The sequence below is a fragment of the Nerophis ophidion genome, linkage group LG03 (assembly GCF_033978795.1).
Source record: "Nerophis ophidion isolate RoL-2023_Sa linkage group LG03, RoL_Noph_v1.0, whole genome shotgun sequence".
NCBI classification, from domain to species: Eukaryota; Metazoa; Chordata; class Actinopteri; order Syngnathiformes; family Syngnathidae; genus Nerophis; species Nerophis ophidion.
The window spans coordinates 44,954,230-44,971,648 of NC_084613.1; the positions used below are offsets into that span (position 1 = coordinate 44,954,230).

The 17,419-nt window shown below is 40.4% G+C and overlaps 3 protein-coding genes across 6 annotated transcripts in view; 1 reads left to right on the top strand and 2 right to left on the bottom strand.

Moving 5' to 3' along the window:
* Position 1: 1 nt before the first annotated feature.
* LOC133549677 (NPC intracellular cholesterol transporter 2-like) lies at positions 2-2,405 on the bottom strand. Of its 2 annotated transcripts, none has more exons than XM_061895341.1 (5): positions 2,241-2,405; positions 1,930-2,036; positions 1,727-1,834; positions 1,478-1,650; positions 2-476 (listed from the first exon to the last, which is right to left on the bottom strand). In XM_061895341.1, exons 2-5 carry the CDS (start codon positions 2,012-2,014, stop codon positions 390-392), a joined length of 453 nt encoding a protein of 150 aa, XP_061751325.1. In that variant the 5' UTR covers positions 2,015-2,036; positions 2,241-2,405; the 3' UTR covers positions 2-389. The 2 variants fall into 2 exon arrangements, with proteins under 2 accessions (XP_061751325.1, XP_061751326.1); XM_061895342.1 differs by lacking the exon at positions 2,241-2,405 and adding an exon at positions 2,182-2,204.
* Positions 2,406-2,583: 178 nt separating this feature from the next.
* On the top strand, positions 2,584-5,840 carry isca2 (iron-sulfur cluster assembly 2). Its single transcript, XM_061895340.1, has 4 exons — positions 2,584-2,733; positions 2,901-3,078; positions 5,176-5,291; positions 5,372-5,840. The coding sequence occupies exons 1-4, from the start codon at positions 2,672-2,674 to the stop codon at positions 5,544-5,546; spliced, it is 531 nt and encodes a 176-aa protein (XP_061751324.1). The 5' UTR covers positions 2,584-2,671; the 3' UTR covers positions 5,547-5,840.
* A 695-nt stretch (positions 5,841-6,535) lies between these two features.
* eml5 (EMAP like 5) overlaps positions 6,536-17,419 on the bottom strand; it is a 114,268-nt gene continuing 103,384 nt past the window's right edge. For all 3 annotated transcript variants that reach the window (XM_061895337.1, XM_061895336.1, XM_061895338.1), the window contains 5 exons: positions 16,332-16,494; positions 16,155-16,258; positions 15,936-16,089; positions 7,687-7,787; positions 6,536-7,603 (listed from right to left, as the gene is read on the bottom strand). In XM_061895337.1, coding sequence (XP_061751321.1) covers positions 7,567-7,603; positions 7,687-7,787; positions 15,936-16,089; positions 16,155-16,258; positions 16,332-16,494 — 559 coding nt within the window. In that variant the 3' untranslated portion in view covers positions 6,536-7,566. The remainder of the gene's footprint in view (positions 7,604-7,686; positions 7,788-15,935; positions 16,090-16,154; positions 16,259-16,331; positions 16,495-17,419) is intronic.

Here is a 17,419-nt window from a genome sequence, read left to right on the forward strand (position 1 = left end):
ATTCACAAGATGAAAATAATTCTTTATTTTTACCATTTCATTAAAATGTCTTAAGTTTGTGTCCTACAGCAAAGATAGCACGAAATTACTTAAGTGTTACTGTTCTGTAGCATCCATAAATGTTTGCAGTGTAAATTCAGACTAAATAGCAGCCATTAATATACGTGCACCATATGAAAGGTGGCTTCTGAATTAACGTTGACTGCAATTTTGTCCATGGCCACGACTGTAAACAGAAAATAGGTGCTGTGCAGTCAAACATGGCAAAGAGATATGAATCATAAAATCAATTCGGTAAGTGAATAAAACAAGGACTTTTGTGTAGAATTATTATTGTAGTCATTATTTTTACTAGTCACATTCCCTTAAAAACATCGAGCTCTGCAGATCTAATTGACAATCTGTACTGGAAACTTGATGCAGAACAAATCTTGGTTGTTGTCGTCTTTCAGTTCCCACTCCACTACGAGCTTAATCTAGAAGTTGGATGAAGAAAAAGGCAAAGTGAAACAGGTGCACTTTGGCATTGTTAAAAAAAAAAAAAGGAAGTCGAAATAAACTACTGCCTATTTCAGAACAGTCAATTTCTCAGATAAAGAGAAGTGGGCTGCACTTTTGTAACTACCACAACCAAACAGCTTAATTACACAATCCATTTATCATGAGGATCAAAAAGATATAAATCAATTTAAAAATAAATAATAAAATGAAGCACCATTACAGATATATACAATTTATAAAACCTAATTAGAAAAAAACATTTGGTGGAAAGTTGCAAAGTTTGCAGTCAATCACTGCAAATGGGCTTCATTGCCACCTAAAGGACTAGGGTGGAATAATAAAGGAAACATTTTGTTGTTGGCAAGATTATGCCAATCTAATATTTGATGTATGTGTGGATCTAAACGCTAAATAAAAGGGTATATATAGATTATGGGTTTTCTTATTTAGGGCACAAGTTTATTAGCAAATAATGCATGTAAAATTTAGAAATTGTGTGTAAAATTGGCAGAGGTTTGAGGGGTGTTTTACCCACAACTATGTCCATCATTTTGCTACAAGAATCGGTTGCAACTACTGCATGTATTAGTAAATATTATTTGGTATGGTACAGCTGTATACAGATTTCCCACATAGAGTGCAGCATACAAGGTGCAGCATACAAAAACTACATGCTACAAATAGTAGTTTAAGAGAACATATTTAACCAAATATGCACTATGTTTGGCACAATTAGTAAACATTGCAATTTGTGGCAAAAAAAAAAGATGACTGGCATTTAAGCGGTCAATCACAGCTGTCATGACTGTAGTCATGCTCCTACTCCATGAACAAATGCAGTGAACCCTAACTTTTGTATACTGGGAGTCATAAGACTAACTATAAAGTCAAAGAGAAGCCTGAGCTTGAAAACCAACTGAATTCAAATGACTTCATTTTGGTTGATATGGTGCCCAATGTTGAACGGGAGCCTTACCGCAGGATACTCCGTCTTGACCGGCAGAGCGTTCACATAGCAATAGCCTTCCTGCTTCTGGATGGGACACTTGATTCCAGACTCGCAGCCATCCTGGATGGGGATTGGGAAGGGGATGGGAACTCCGGCGATGACGCCATGGACTAAAGCTTTGCTTGTCTTGCTCACCACAGCTACCGCCAACCAAACATAGTTAGTGAGATTAAAAGAGGACTTTGTGGAAAACATACGTGAATAAGCATCACTCACCACTATTGAAGGTCACATTGACACTGTAGGACTGTCCTTTGTGGAGCTGGCAAGGCTGAGTGGCACAAGGGTTAATGTCCACAATGGTCACTTTGCCTGAGGATGAGCCTGAAGACAATCAAGAGATAGGGTTGACCTTTTAAACATTCCAATGTTTGTTTCTACTGAATCCTTGAGTGATTCGACTTGAACAGCAAACTTACCACAATCGATGTACTTGACTGGATCCGCACAGGTGAGCCCCATTAAGCACAGCAAAATAACAACGAAGCCAGCTCTTAAGTCCATGTTGATTTTCCCTTTAGACCACCTAAAAGAAAGTACATAGCAGATTTTGTTAAAGGCGCGCTGCAGCTTTTCAACAAAGTTGGCACACGTGTTCAATATTGTGACTTCTTGACTTCGCTTTTATCGAAGTTTAACGAAATGCCAACAAATAGTAGCAACATAATTACCCTTAAAATTCACTTCGATTACATTATCGTTAAGAAAATAGACACAGAAAAAAAATTACCCCGTGTGACGTTTGTCCACTTGTTTTTGCTGGAACAAACTGTGGTAGACCACAGCCCAGTACTTTTTATTTCCTCCTATCACGAGATCAAAATGACGCCTGGTTTAAAAGTGTACCCAACATTTAGTTTGAAAGGATAAGTGTTTAGTCAAATGAATTGTATTGCATTAAAAAAAAATGAGATGAAAAAACATTAATGTTACAAAATGTCACCTGAATCAAAACATTTGACGTTTTTTGTTTTTTGAAAAAGATTATACAACTGAAGCGTTGTGCCTGAAAGACAAAACCGCGGTCTTGAAATCTAGGCAATCATCTTACACCCGCCCACACCATACGTAATTGATTGACAGGTCTATGAACAAATTGTTTTTTGCATTCGCCAATAGCGTGTTTCTGTCATTGGAGGCGGGACTTCCTTGTTGTTTGTTATGAAAGTACTAGAACTAGCTATGATCTCTGCGTCGAAGTCAAAAGTGATAAGCCTTCTAAGGTAATATTATGCTTTTTGTCTAAGTAGAGGACTTCATTATATACATTTTACAAACATTGGGGTTTGCTTTTTTTTACGTCAGCGTGCTTACAGTCCGACGTTTTTCGGACTACCTTAAGTTAACCACAGTTTTGTATCACATTTAACCTTCCAGTGATGTTTTACAGGGCTTCTGCTCTCCTGAATCGCGTCACCGCGAGACAGAGCTTTCCTCGGACCCTGCAGAGCCCTCAGCTCCTCTCCAGCAGTCAAATGGTTGCGTTTTGCAGCACCTCAACTCAGCTGAAGCCAGAAGATTCAGGTCCTTCTGAAGACAAGGTCAACCTCACTGAGTCATGCGTCAAGGTAAACAGGTCTTTGTGTTTTCATGAACCGTTTTTAATTAAAACCAACGTTATGAAAATAACTGCTTATTGTTACAATGTTTTAATATGCTGTGTTGTCCTCAATTTTTTGCAGCCTTTCAGTTACGCATTTTAACGTAGACACAAATTTCAAAGGAATTGCATAATATGAAAAGAGAGTCACTTTGTAGGACAGTTTTGTCTGAAGTCCTGGGGGTACTTGAAGGTATGCCAAGGGGTACGTGAGATTTTTTTTTAAATATTCTAAAAATAGCAACAATTCAAAAATACTTCATGAATATGTTTACTAAATAATACTTCAACAAAATATGAATGTAAATTCATAAACCTTGAAAAGAAATGCAACAATGCAATATTCAGTGTTAATGTTGTAAGCACAATACCAATGGCTGCAATCTGCAAAATGCGCAACCACATTTTAAAACTGTAATATCAAATCAAATCAAATGTTTATTGGATTCATCACTATACAGTGTACATCCACGACTAAACTACTGACTAAACTACTACCACAACTTGGTTTACTATTTATCTGGAACTTGAAATAGGCCACCCGGCCTGAATCCACACTTCCCTCGCCAGACACCTTCGTTTCCCAACCCTCACGCTTGGATAAATAGGCCTTGATGCCATCTACGCAGTGTTGGGAGAATGTTTTGCTGTTAGATCGCGTCCAAATTTGCAAAGTGCACAAGATTGGTGAAATGCTTACAACATTGACAGCTAGAATTTTTTGTGGACATGTTCCATAAATATTGATGTTAAATATTTATTTTTTTGTGAAGAAATGTTTAGAATTAGGTTCGTGAATCCAGATGGATCTCTTTTATCATGGGTCATCATTGTCACCGACGTCCCACTGGGTGTGAGTTTTCCTTGTCCTTTTGTGGGCCTCCCGAGGATGTCGTAGTGGTTTGTGTTGTGGTTTGTGCAGCCCTTTGAGACACTAGTGATTTAGGGCTATATAAATGAACATTGATTGATTGATTGATTGATATTACAATCCCCAAAGAGGGGATTGTAATAGAGATATTTACTTCTATGTGTAGAAATCTTTATTTATAATTGAATCACTTGTTTATTTTTCAACAAGTTTTTAGTTATTTTTATATATTTTTTTCCAAATAGTTCAAGAAAGACCACTACAAATTAGCAATATTTTACACAATTTAATAAATCAGAAACTGATGACATAGTGCTGTATTTTACTTCTTCATCTATTTTTTTCAACCAAAAATGCTTCGCTCTGATTAGGGGGTACTTGAATTAAAAACAATTTCACAGGGGGTACATCACTGAAAAAAAGTTGAGAACCACTGTCCTAAGGGATCTGTTTACGACCACAAGCTACATTTTAATAGGCCAGGCAGGGCACATTGTAGAGATCCAAATAATAAAAGAGTGCGTAAAAAAGCATAATGTAATTTCCTAATGTTGATTCCACTAACTAGGGATGGTTAAACGTCTCAGTGAGTGTATGGCAAACTTACTAGCTGTATTGACACTGCACTGAGACTGTCAACGTTTCATAATGGCCATCCGTCATCGACCGGAAAAAAAATTGTCACTACATTGTACTTGCAAATAAAATGAATAGTTAGCACGTATAGGTGCTTGTTATTTTCAAGCAAATAGCCATGCATAAAATAATACAAAACGCTCAACTCTAGTCAAAATTATTAGGTCAAAATGATCTCACACTTCCTTTTTCTTATTTTTTTTGATCGATGATGGGTTTGAAGATGGAAATGAAAACCAATGTCAAACAGGGCACGAGAGACACTCCGACTCGCTGTCACTAGTGAGCCTGATGAACAGTTTGGTGCACAGCAGTCTGACACTTTCAGTCACATGTTTTTCTTTTCTTAAATCGACACACACACACATTGAGGCTTCGAGGGACACAGTATCACTCCTTGTGTTTTAAGAGGCATCAATGGTTCAGTATTGTCTGTCCCACGGCTATTGAAACATCAAAAGCTTCAAATAATAATTTATTTTTCAGTCAGCGTTTAGACACCCCTGGTGTGTTTGTTTTGGTACTGTAGTTAATGCTGTGTTCATGTCCATATTTCAGAGACTTGGTGAGATCATGGAAAAAGGCGAGTACCTGAGAATTCATGTAGAAGGAGGAGGCTGCTCTGGTTTCCAGTACAAATTCTCAGTTGATAGTAAAAGGAATGAGGATGACCGGTACAGTATTTTTTTCTCAAATTTTTGTTTCACTTAAATCCTTGGAATGTTTTCTTAATGAGTATCCATATCTCATTCAGAGTGTTTGAGGAGGGCGGCGTGGGCATCGTTGTGGACCAAGATAGTCTGGAGTTTGTGAAAGGAGCCACGGTGGATTTCAGCCAAGAACTGATCCGCGCCACCTTTCTAGTACTCAAAAATCCTCAAGCTGATCACGGCTGTTCCTGCGGCAGCTCCTTCTCGGTTAAACTCTAACATTTATCGGCTGCTTCACCATGGCAATACTCCCTGCACTCCTGGGGTACCAGCTTCTTACACACAAAGTATATTCATTTCAATGGACAACCATTGCAAGGCTTTTACTTTGTAATCTGTGACAATTATTTAATTATTGGCAGTATTGTCAATAACCATATTTAGCTTGTAACAGATTCCTATATGGTAAAGTATCAGCTGAAATGTTTTAAGTTTTTAATTCATGCATGTACGATATGTAAATAGCCAAACAAATCCTATTTATGCGGTTGAAAATAAAAAAGTTAAGAATTATTTTCAATGTATTTTTTGTTGAGATAGGCATGATTATTGTTGTTTAATCATGCCTTGAAGTAAATGAAGCATGACATCTGCAAGTACACAGACCTACTTTATTGTGCTCAAAGCAACTCTGGCATAACGTAGCTTAAATTTCGCATTGAGTTTAAGATTTTAGTCCTGACATTCCGTGCGTTGCATGGTGGGCCCCCTCAGTACTTTAGTGAATTTTTATGCCCCTACACCTCAGGGTGCATCCTCCGGTCTTCTAAAGATCCCAAAAACTTGTTTTATAACCCGTGGAGACCTGGCATTCCAGGCTATAGCTCCCAGACTCTGGAAGAATTTGCACCAGTCCCTCCGTGATCTGGACTGTTGAAACTTTTAAGAAACATTTGAAAACTTCTCTTTTTAGTAAACCTTTTAGTTAATGCACCTTTTAACTATAATTTTTAACTCACGTTGTATCCTTTTATGATGTCACCCCTTTTGTTTTAATTGAATTGTTGTTTTACTTCACCTATGTTTTGTACAGCGCTTTGTGATTTTATTTGTGAAAAGCACTGTATAAATAAAATTTACTTACTTCCATAAAAACAGGAGTCCAGAACTTTGCAAATTATTTCATCCCTCTGATGATATTTTTGAAAAGTGCAGCATAATTTCCCTTTGGAAAGTTTTTCCCAAAAACCAAAAAATAAAGAGACAAATCAGCCAGGATTTTTTTAATAACAATTGAGCACCAATAGTTTGATCACATTGGTTAAATAAAGTGTTGTATATGCACACATAACATTATACAGTCACAAGTGAAAAACCCCCTGTTCATGGTTTCTTCTTCTTTTAAATATTAAAGTGGACTTTAAGAAACATTTCACAAAAATATACAAAAAGAATATCTACAAATGGTATTTACACTGGTGTAAATCAAAATATGTAGAATATTGTTTTTATATAGTCGTAAAAGGAGACTTATTTTTCTTGCGATAAAACATTCCATTAATATATCCAGTTACACAAACACTAAACTTTCACCCTTCCTATTGATGAAAATGTAACATTTTCAGTATACATGGTAGCAGCGGACTCTGTAAAGTGATAGAAATATTCGGAACATCAAGTTACAGCTATTTTCCCTTCTGGGGAGACTGATTTTCTTCCATGCACACCCGTTAACAAACACTAACACAGTCATGAAAGGGATTAACCAATCAACAACAACCACTACCATTACCAGCACTAAATCACAAGCACGTAGATAATCCATCGGGGTGACACAGTGACTGGGTCGGGTGTACAGTGCATAGTCTGCTTTGGCATGCTGACATCCAGAACATAACAGTGGATGTTACATTCAGGAGGAAGGCCACAGAAGTAAGTAAAAAAATAGAACATACAAATGACCACAACAAAAACAAACCCTCATAACACTCACATTAAGGCTAATTGAGTTTGCTACATGTATTTTTTTTAATGGCATTGTTAGTAACACAATAGGCCTTCAACTGGCAAGACTGCCTTTTAGGACACCCATCCCTTAACACATACATACACAATGGATGTTGTTTTTTTCAGCGATGTCATGAGAATAGTGGCTGAGTGAACGCCACCTCGGTTTACAACTCACCCTAGTATGCACGCACAACGCTTTGAGGCAGTAATTTTCTACTTTAAACGCATCCTTTATGCTTCACTGGATAGTCGCTGGGAGGCGAAGGGCAGTGCGGTACAGATGTGGTCCTCAGTGGGGAGCGTGGACACACCTCCACACAAAAAGACTACAAAAGCAGACAGAAAAAGGGACATCTGATGTTCTGATGGCCATGTCATTGATGAACTATGTTGTCATTTAAATACATACCTTCTGTCATCTCCACCAGCACTCACCACGAAGCGGTCTCCACTAGTGATGCGTACGTTTGTTAAGTGAGCCGAATGGCCCAAAAAGCGTTTATGTTTTGCCTAAGAAAATATATATAAAAAAGGCACATTATCAATTGTAGTTTTTAAGCTATTCACAATATAGAACTTGATGTAGCTTGTCAGGCAATACGAAATCATTAGACACACAGTTATTATTTGTAGCTTCATGAGAGCCAACATTATAGACACACCTCTCACTATGGTACAGAGCAGTTGTAAATGACTGCTATTGCAATTTGATTGATCGATTGATACTTTTATTAGTAGATTGCAAAATTCAGTACATATTCCGTACAATTAACCACTAAATGGTAACACCCGAATAAGTTTTTCAACTTGTTTAAGTCGGGGTCCACGTTAATCAATTCATGGTAATAATATCAATGTTTTAAATAATATCAAGTACAGCTGTCTTTTGGCAAACCGCGCATCAAATATTGCGGCTTCACCACCCTCCAGATTTTTTTTAAATATACAGTGATATCTCAACTTAAGACTGTTTTGAAATAAGAGCTGTACCTCGGCTAATTGTTTTATTGTTTTGCTTTAAGTTGCAAGCAAAAATGTGAGTTGCAAGTATCTCCGCCATTAGTTGGCGTAACAAATGTCACGATGAACCTTGTTAAATCCGCCCAAAACATCTGGTTTTACTTGCTAGCATTACTTCATAGTTAGATATTGACAAAACTTTGTTTTCCAACCATGGGAAGGAACAAAGAGAGTGTGAAGGAGAGTGCTAAAAGAGATGCTGATATTCATTTAATTAAAAGTAAGAAATCAACAAAAGCATGGCATACCAAATTTGGCAAAGCAGTTCGAGCATAGCGAGTCTGCACCATACCGAAGAAGAATGAGTCTAACGGCAGCTAGGGATGGTAACAAAAAAGTCTAAATGGTAAAAAATTATTGATGAAAATATGGAAAATCTGCTAATGGTGTGTTGGACGCAGCAACTGGAAGGGGATATCCTAGAAGTTCACTCTCCAGCATAAAAGCTGTACATTATTATTACATTATTCCATCAAATACTATTGCTTATCAATAAGTTTGTATTCATTTTTAAAAGCAAGTTTCATGTTAATATTGGGGTGTGCTTGTGGGCAAACACCAATTAAATTGACTTCAACTCATTTGAATGGGCGGCGATGCTTTCAAATACCAATTAGCTCATAAATTGAGGTACTACTGTATTTAAATTGTTTTGAAGCATATTCTACAATGTTTTAGTACTAAAAAAAAGCCTTCTCAAGCAGAAAAATGGCGAAATAAACAAATATCAACAGAACAGTAAAATATTGGCCACTGCAGGAGACCAAACAAATCGGAGCGGACTGTTTAGTTCAGCCACTGATTGGCTCAGTCTCAGGCATCATTACTATATTGGATTAAACAAGTGGAAATGTGACTAAAGGGTGTTATTTCATGCATTGAGTGCTCTCATTTTATAAAAATTTTTTTTAGAAGGTTGTAAACATTTTTTTATGCTCTAGATATGAAAATATTTGATGTATAAGCTACTTACGGGAAATTATTTTATCACAATCATGTCCGTAACCAATTCACAGCAACAAACAAGGGACGAAAGTCCAGCCTTCATAAATACCGTATTTTTCGGACTTTAAGGCTCACTTAAAATCCTGTCCTCTTCTCAAAACTCGACAGTGCGCCTTATTACCCGGTGCGCCTAATGTACGGAATAATTTTGGTTGTGCTTACCGGCCTCGAAGCTATTTTATTTTGTACATGGTGAAATGATAAGTGTGACCAGTAGATGGCAGTCACACATGTAGACAGCACTATGATGGCAATATGACTCAAGTAAATAACACCAAAATTGTTCCTTTGAAAATATAGAACATTACAGACGGCGCTCAAAAATCTATCAAAATGTTTTAGTACAACTTTGGTAAGCTATGAAGCCGCACCGCTTGATGGATTGTATTGTGCTTCAACATACGAGTATTATTATGGTGTATGTATAAGGTAAGACATTATCTGGCGTTGTGTTTTGCAATATTATGTAAAAGCAACTTTTCTTACCTTCTGGTACCTGCTGATCTGAATGTGGGATCTGCATAAGTCCTGAAAATTTGCGCGCATCCACCTTTGAAGTCTGTGGCGACACTGTAGTCTATAAGCTTCTTCTTTTTCTCTATCTTTTTGTTATGGACATTCATCATCCGCTGTTGTCATTTCTAATATAAAGTATCAATCAATCAATCAATCAATGTTTACTTATATAGCCCTAAATCACTAGTGTCTCAAAGGGCTGCACAAACCACCACGACATCCTCGGTAGGCCCACATAAGGGCAAGGAAAACTCACACCCAGTGGGACGTCGGTGACAATGATGACTATGAGAACCTTAGAGAGGAGGAAAGCAATGGATGTCGAGCGGATCTAACAGGATACTGTGAAAGTTCAATCCACAATAGATACAACACAGTCGCGAGAGTCCAGTCCAAAGAGGATCTAAGACACAGCAGCGAGAGTCCCGTTCACAGCGGAGCCAGCAGGAAACCATCCCAAGCGTAGGCGGACCAGCAGCGCAGAGATGTCCCCAGCCGATACACAGGCGAGCAGTACATGGCCACCGGATCGGACCGGACCCCCTCCACACGGGAGAGTGGGACATAGAAGAAAAAGAAAAGAAACGGCAGATCAACTGGTCTAAAAAGGGAGTCTATTTAAAGGCTAGAGTATACAAATGAGTTTTAAGGTGAGACTTAAATGCTTCTACTGAGGTGGCATCGCGAACTGTTACCGGGAGGGTATTCCAGAGTACTGGAGCCCGAACGGAAAATGCTCTATAGCCCGCAGACTTTTTTTGGGCTTTGGGAATCACTAATAAGCCGGAGTCCTTTGAACGCAGATTTCTTGCCGGGACATATGGTACAATACAATCGGCAAGATAGGATGGAGCTAGACCGTGTAGTATTTTATAGGTAAGTAGTAAAACCTTAAAGTCACATCTTAAGTGCACAGGAAGCCAGTGCAGGTGAGCCAGTACAGGCGTAATGTGATCAAACTTTCTTGTTCTTGTCAAAAGTCTAGCAGCCGCATTTTGTACCAACTGTAATCTTTTAATGCTAGACATGGGGAGACCCGAAAATAATACGTTACAGTAGTCGAGGCGAGACGTAACAAACGCATGGATAATGATCTCAGCGTCTTTAGTGGACAGAATGGAGTGAATTTTAGCGATGTTACGGAGATGAAAGAAGGCCGTTTTAGTAACGCTTTTAATGTGTGCCTCAAAGGAGAGAGTTGGGTCGAAGATAATACCCAGATTCTTTACCGTGTCGCCTTGTTTAATTGTTTGGTTGTCAAATGTTAGAGTTGTATTATTAAATAGAGTTCGGTGTCTAGCAGGACCGATAATCAGCATTTCCGTTTTTTTGGCGTTGAGTTGCAAAAAGTTAGCGGACATCCATTGTTTAATTTCATTAAGACACGCCTCCAGCTGACTACAATCCGGCGTGTTGGTCAGCTTTAGGGGCATGTAGAGTTGGGTGTCATCAGCATAACAGTGAAAGCTAACACCGTATTTGCGTATGATGTCACCTAGCGGCAGCATGTAGATGCTGAAGAGTGCAGGGCCAAGGACCGAACCCTGGGGAACTCCACACGTTACCTTAACGTAGTCCGAGGTCACATTGTTATGGGAGACACACTGCATCCTATCAGTAAGATAAGAGTTAAACCAAGACAGGGCTAAGTTTGACATACCAATTCGTGTTTTGATACGTTCTAATAAAATATTATGATCGACGGTATCGAAAGCAGCGCTAAGATCGAGGAGCAGCAACATAGATGACGCATCAGAATCCATCGTTAGCAATAGATCATTAGTCATTTTTGCGAGGGCTGTCTCCGTCGAGTGATTTGCCCTGAAACCGGATTGAAAGGTTTCACATAGATTGTTAGACGCTAAGTGTTCATTTAACTGCTCCGCAACAATTTTTTCGAGGATTTTTGAAATAAAGGGAAGGTGAGACACCGGTCGGTAGTTTACCATGAGGTCAGGATCGAGGTTAGGTCTTTTAAGAAGAGGATGAATAACCGCTTTTTTGAATGCTAGGGGAACAGTGCCCGAGGAAAGTGATAAGTTTATAATATTTAGCACTGATGGACCTAATAATACAAAGAGCTCCTTGATCAGTTTCCCAGGAAGAGGGTCAAGTAAACATGTTGTTTGTTTTATTCCATTTACACGTTGTAACAATTCCTCTAATGTTATTTCCTCAAAACGAGAGAAACTATTTTGGATATTTGCAGTATCCGCCGTATATACAATCGTGTCAGTGTTAATAGAACCCCGTTGTAGCTGGGACGCATTGTCTTTAATCTCCTTTCTAATGACTTCAATTTTCTTACTAAAGAATTGCATAAAGTCATCAGCTGAGTGGGTGGAGCTACTGGAAGGAGTCCCTTGTTGGGTTAGCGATGCTACCGTACTAAACAAAAATTTAGGATCGTTTTTATTACGGTGGATGAGATTTGAGTAATAATTAGCTTTAGCTAAGGTAAGCATGCGTTTATAAGTTATTAAACCATCACTCCATGCTTGATGGTGCACCTCAAGTTTAGTCGTGCGCCATTTGCGTTCCAGCTTTCTGCATAATAATTTCTGAGCTCTAGTTTCTTCTGTAAACCACGGGGTACGCTTTTTTGGAGCCTTTTTTAACTTTAGCAGTGCTATGTTATCAATGGTTTCGCGCAGGGCGTCGTTAAAGTTGTTAGTGAGGTTATCAATAGAGCCCACATACTTTGGGAATGGTGCCATTACCGAGGGCAGTAGGTCAGCAAGAGTTGTCGTTGTGGCCGTATTAATGTTGCGGCTGCTATAGCAGTTATTATTATTATTAGTTTGACGAACATGCGTCTGAACCTCGAATTTTATAAGGTAATGATCGGACAATACTTTAGTATACGGGAGTATCGTAACTTTGGAAGCGGTGATACCCCTGACAAGCACTAGGTCTATCGTATTACCGTTGCGATGCGTGGGTTCATTTATTATTTGTGTGAGACCACAGCTATCAATTACAGTCTGGAGCGCTACGCACGGTGGGTCCGATGGGGTATTCATATGGATATTAAAGTCCCCCATTATGATTATATTATCGGCGTGTGTCACTAGATCAGCAACGAACTCTGAGAATTCATTGATAAAGTCCGAACAGGGCCCTGGGGGGCGGTAGATAACAGCCAGGTGTAGAGGCAGCGGTGTGACAGACCTCATAGTAAGCACCTCAAACGATTTATATTTATTATTTATGTTAGGACTAAGGTTAAAGTTTTCGTTGTATATTAGTGCGACCCCCCCACCCCTTTTAAGCGGACGGGCAATATGCGCATGTGTAAAGTTAGGAGGACATGCCTCATTTAGCGCAAAAAAGTCGTTTGGTTTAAGCCAGGTTTCACTGAGACCGATGACGTTAAGATTGTTGTCTCTGATGATATCATTAACTAACAACGTTTTGGGAGACAATGATCTTATGTTTAAAAAACCTATATTATAGGTAGTGGGCTGTTTTAGGGAATTTTTGATCAAATTATCCGTAGTAGCAATATTAATAATGTTGTGTTTATTATGCCCAGTGCATTCAGTATAATTACGACCATATCTAGGAATTGATACGACGGGAATGTTCCGATTGTTTGATTGTTGCTTTGATAAACTGCACGCATCATGGTTAGCCTCCTCAGTAACGGGGATTTTCCGATTGTTTGTTTGTTGCTTTGATAAACTGCACGCATCATAGTTAGCCACCTCAGTAAAACACATGTCCAACGCTGAAACACTCAAAGCAGAAAAAACTTGTTCTGATTTAACTGACTCCTTACCCAGACCAGTAGTCTCGCATCCTCTATTTAAATCCGTCTTCAGGGTGGAGGGAAGTGGTGTTCTGTGGGGATTAGCCTTCTGCTTTGTTTTTAGCCCCGCTCGACATCCGCGTTTCCGATCACACCGCTGGCGTCTGCTCCGTAGACGGCCCCCGCTGCTACTAGACTCCGCTGCTTCACAGGCCGCTGGATGTAGCCGCCGACGTATCCCCATGCTAGTTAGCATGTTTAGCACGCCCGCGTCTATCAGTCCAAAACGGCCCGATGTGTCCATATCCAGAAGTGTCTGGCGGTCGTACGTGATCACGGAGTGACCACGATGCGAGCCAGCCATGAAGTCTGCAGAACTGTCCGGCATTTCCGCCAAATGTTCCATCTTTAGCAAGAGCACCGCAGTGTCGCAGCCCGTCCGGGCGCCGCCATCTTGCAAGTAGTGTAAAGTTCTTATTTATATCTGTCAGTAAACTCGCCATGAAATTACAAAAACATACCGGTGTCGTGATTTTACATTATTCACCCAAGAAACTCCAGTAATGAGTTCCGGTCGGATGATTTTTCACGGGACACATTTATGACATTTTTTATTGCACTAGTGAGCCACGGAGGAAGAGATGCTGCTCCATTATTGATTTAAGTAAAGTCTGAATGTTTTTTTTAAAATAAGTTTCATCTTTTGACACTTCTTCCACTCCTGTCCTTGCATGCTACACCGCTACAACAGAGACGCTGCCAAGGGTGAGCCACGTAAAAAATACGGCCTACAAAACGGTGCATCCTGAAGCGACTGTCAGAAAGCGGCTTAAAGATTATCTGTAAAACAATTTATGCAACATTTTAACCAAAGAACCACTATTACATGTTATGTAGACCACAAGGAAGTGTTTTCAATTTAGAAAAGAAAAATATACATGACCCCTTTAATGCGCTCTATAATCTGGTGCGCCTTTTGTATAAAAATAGACCTGACTAGACCCGCTCATCGGTAAAATACATTCAGTTTTTTTTTTTTACTCACCCACTGGGAATGATATATTAAAATATAGTGTCTGTAAAAGACCTGTACTACATACTTTATACTGTACATCAGGGGTCTGAAACACCTGGTCCGCAGGCCAATTTCGGCCTGCGAGACGTTATTTTGCGGCCCGCTTCTTAATATGAAAATTTTATGTTGGTGCAGCCCGCTAGTTTTATATGAATGGCGCTTTACAGTGTCATACTTGTATACCCTCGATTGATCCGGGAGACTTCCGGTTTTCAGCTCCCCTCCAGGGGCGATCATTCTCCAGAATTTCACCCTAACAACAATATTAAGGGGGCACCGTGGGGGCACTGCCTTTATAGCTTCCTCAACAACCTGTACACACAACGTGCCAGCGCAGCCACATGTTATAATACGGCTTCTGTAGTGACAGTAAGCGACTGCAAGACATTAGTTTATCAACAGCCACACAGGTGTCACACTGAGGGTGGCCGTATAAACAACTTTAACACTGTTACAAATATGTGCCACATTGTGAACTCACACCAAACAAGAATGACAAACACATTTTGGGAGAACATCAGCACCCTAACACAACATAAGCACAACAGAACAAATACCCGGAATCCCATTCAGCCCTCACTCTTCCGGCCTACAGTATACACCTCCCACCCCCCAACCCTGCCCCCTATTGTGGCCCGGAGGAGTTAGGGCTGCATTGTATTCTGGGTATTTGTTCTGTTGTGTTATGGTGCGGATGTTCTCCCAAAATGTGTTTGTCAATCTTGTTTGGTGTGGGTTCACAGTGTGGCGCATATTTGTAATAGTATTAAAGTTGTTTATACGGCCACCCTCAGTGTGACCTGTATGGCTGTTTATCAAGTATGCCTTGCAGTCACTTCCGTGGGTCTGCGGAAGCCTCTTACAATATGTGACTGTGCTGGCACACAGTTTGTAGGGTGGAAAAGTGTACGAGACGGCAGGTTGTAGAGGACGCTAAAAGCTGTGCCATCACGGTACGCCCTTAATATTGTTGACCGGGTGAAAACCGGGAGAATGTTTGCCCCGGGAGATTGTTGGGAGGGGTACTGATATTTTGGTGTTTCCCAGGAAGATTTTGAGAGTTGGCAAGTATGTTGCTAGGGCGGGAAAGCCATTCATAGAAGGTGAATTCATTAAAAAATGCATGTTGGATTTTTTAAAGAAATCTTATCTTACGGCCCAGCTTCACCCAGTTTCTGCATCCAGTGGCCCCCAGGTAAATTGAGTTTGAGACCCCTGCTGTACATTATTACAAAAAAATAGTCAAAACCAAACAAACAATGAAAGTAAAAGGAAGTCCAATCATACTTACAAACTTGTCTGGACATGGGAAGTCAAACAGCTTGACCATTCCAAAGTCATCACCTGTGACCACATTAAGGCCTGAGTGGGACACGCAGGCACAGGTGACGTCTGCTTTGTCTGAGTTACGGGACCAGATGCCAACCACCTCGTCGCCGAGGACACTGCAAACAGTGATGGAAAGGTCAAAGCACAAGTAAGAACACAACAGCAGTGCTTCTCATCTGACCTGGTCCAGGTAGCCCAGGTAATCCTGTCGATGTGGGACTGCTCTAAGACGTGCTTCCCTGAGGGCACCTCATAGACCAGGCGCTTGTAAGCACCAGTGGAGACCTGATTCAAAGCCAAAAGGAACATTAGTGGGTGTGTGATGGGACCCCTGAATGCACCGCTGTAGGGTCTGCACCTGGATGTACGTGCTGTCTGCAGAGAAGTCCATCTGCATGACAAAGCTGGAGATATCCCGGCAGCAGTTGATGCGGTTCAGCTGCGGGCCGAGCGTCAGATCGTAGAAGTCGACAGCGCTCTCAGTGGAGCCGACGGCCAGGAAGCGGGAATTTGGGCTGAACCTGGAAAGAGACACGCTGGGTCTGTCAGACCATAACTTTTTCAAAAGGCAGTTTTGGTCCCCTGCACCTTATACCGTCCAAAAATAATGTTACTCTGTATTGAATAGAGACGAGTCAAGGACTAGCACTTTGCCGCTCCAACTGAAGCCTGTGTTCACTAGACCGCCAAAAAGCTCACTGAGCTCTGTGGTGCTGACTTTTCTTGGGAACGTCACCGCACCTCAATGGCTGACCGCATGCAGCAGGTGACCAATCAGTGGTCAGATGCAGTGACGGGCAGATGGCAAGAAGAGATTGCAAATATAGTTGTCATGATCCGTTGCCCTGGTCATGTCTTAGTTTATGCTTGGTAGCCTTTTCCTGTGTTTTAGTTTAGTTTTGTTCCAAGCACCATTTGGTTTGTTTTGTTTACTTTGTTACTAGGTGCGCTGATTTGACGCACCTGCCTTTGCTTAGTGATTCGTGTTCCCACTAGGAGTTTTTGTTGCTAATCCCGCCCCTTTAAATACCTGTGTCACCGTTCACTCGGCTCTTGGTGTCAGTCGCTATACGCGACTCTTTAAATACGTTCTACGAGCATTTTGACTATTTAACTTCTTCGCATGTAATTTGTGTCACTATACTAAGTAAGCCTCGAGCTAACCTCGAGGTTCATTCCATGAATAGAATCGTACCTAAGTTTTGTATTTTACTTTGCGTCTTGGAATTTAATCATTAAGTAACCTGCAAGCGACCTGCTGTCCTCGACATCTTTGTAAGCGCAGACATCACACCATGCCGGATCGTAACAATAATAGGACTGCAAACAGCAGTATGAAGAGCAAGCAAGTAAAAAAAAAAATAAATATATATATATATATATATGCTTTCCGCCCGATTGTAGCTGAGATAGGCGCCAGCGCCCCCCGCGACCCCGAAAGGGAAT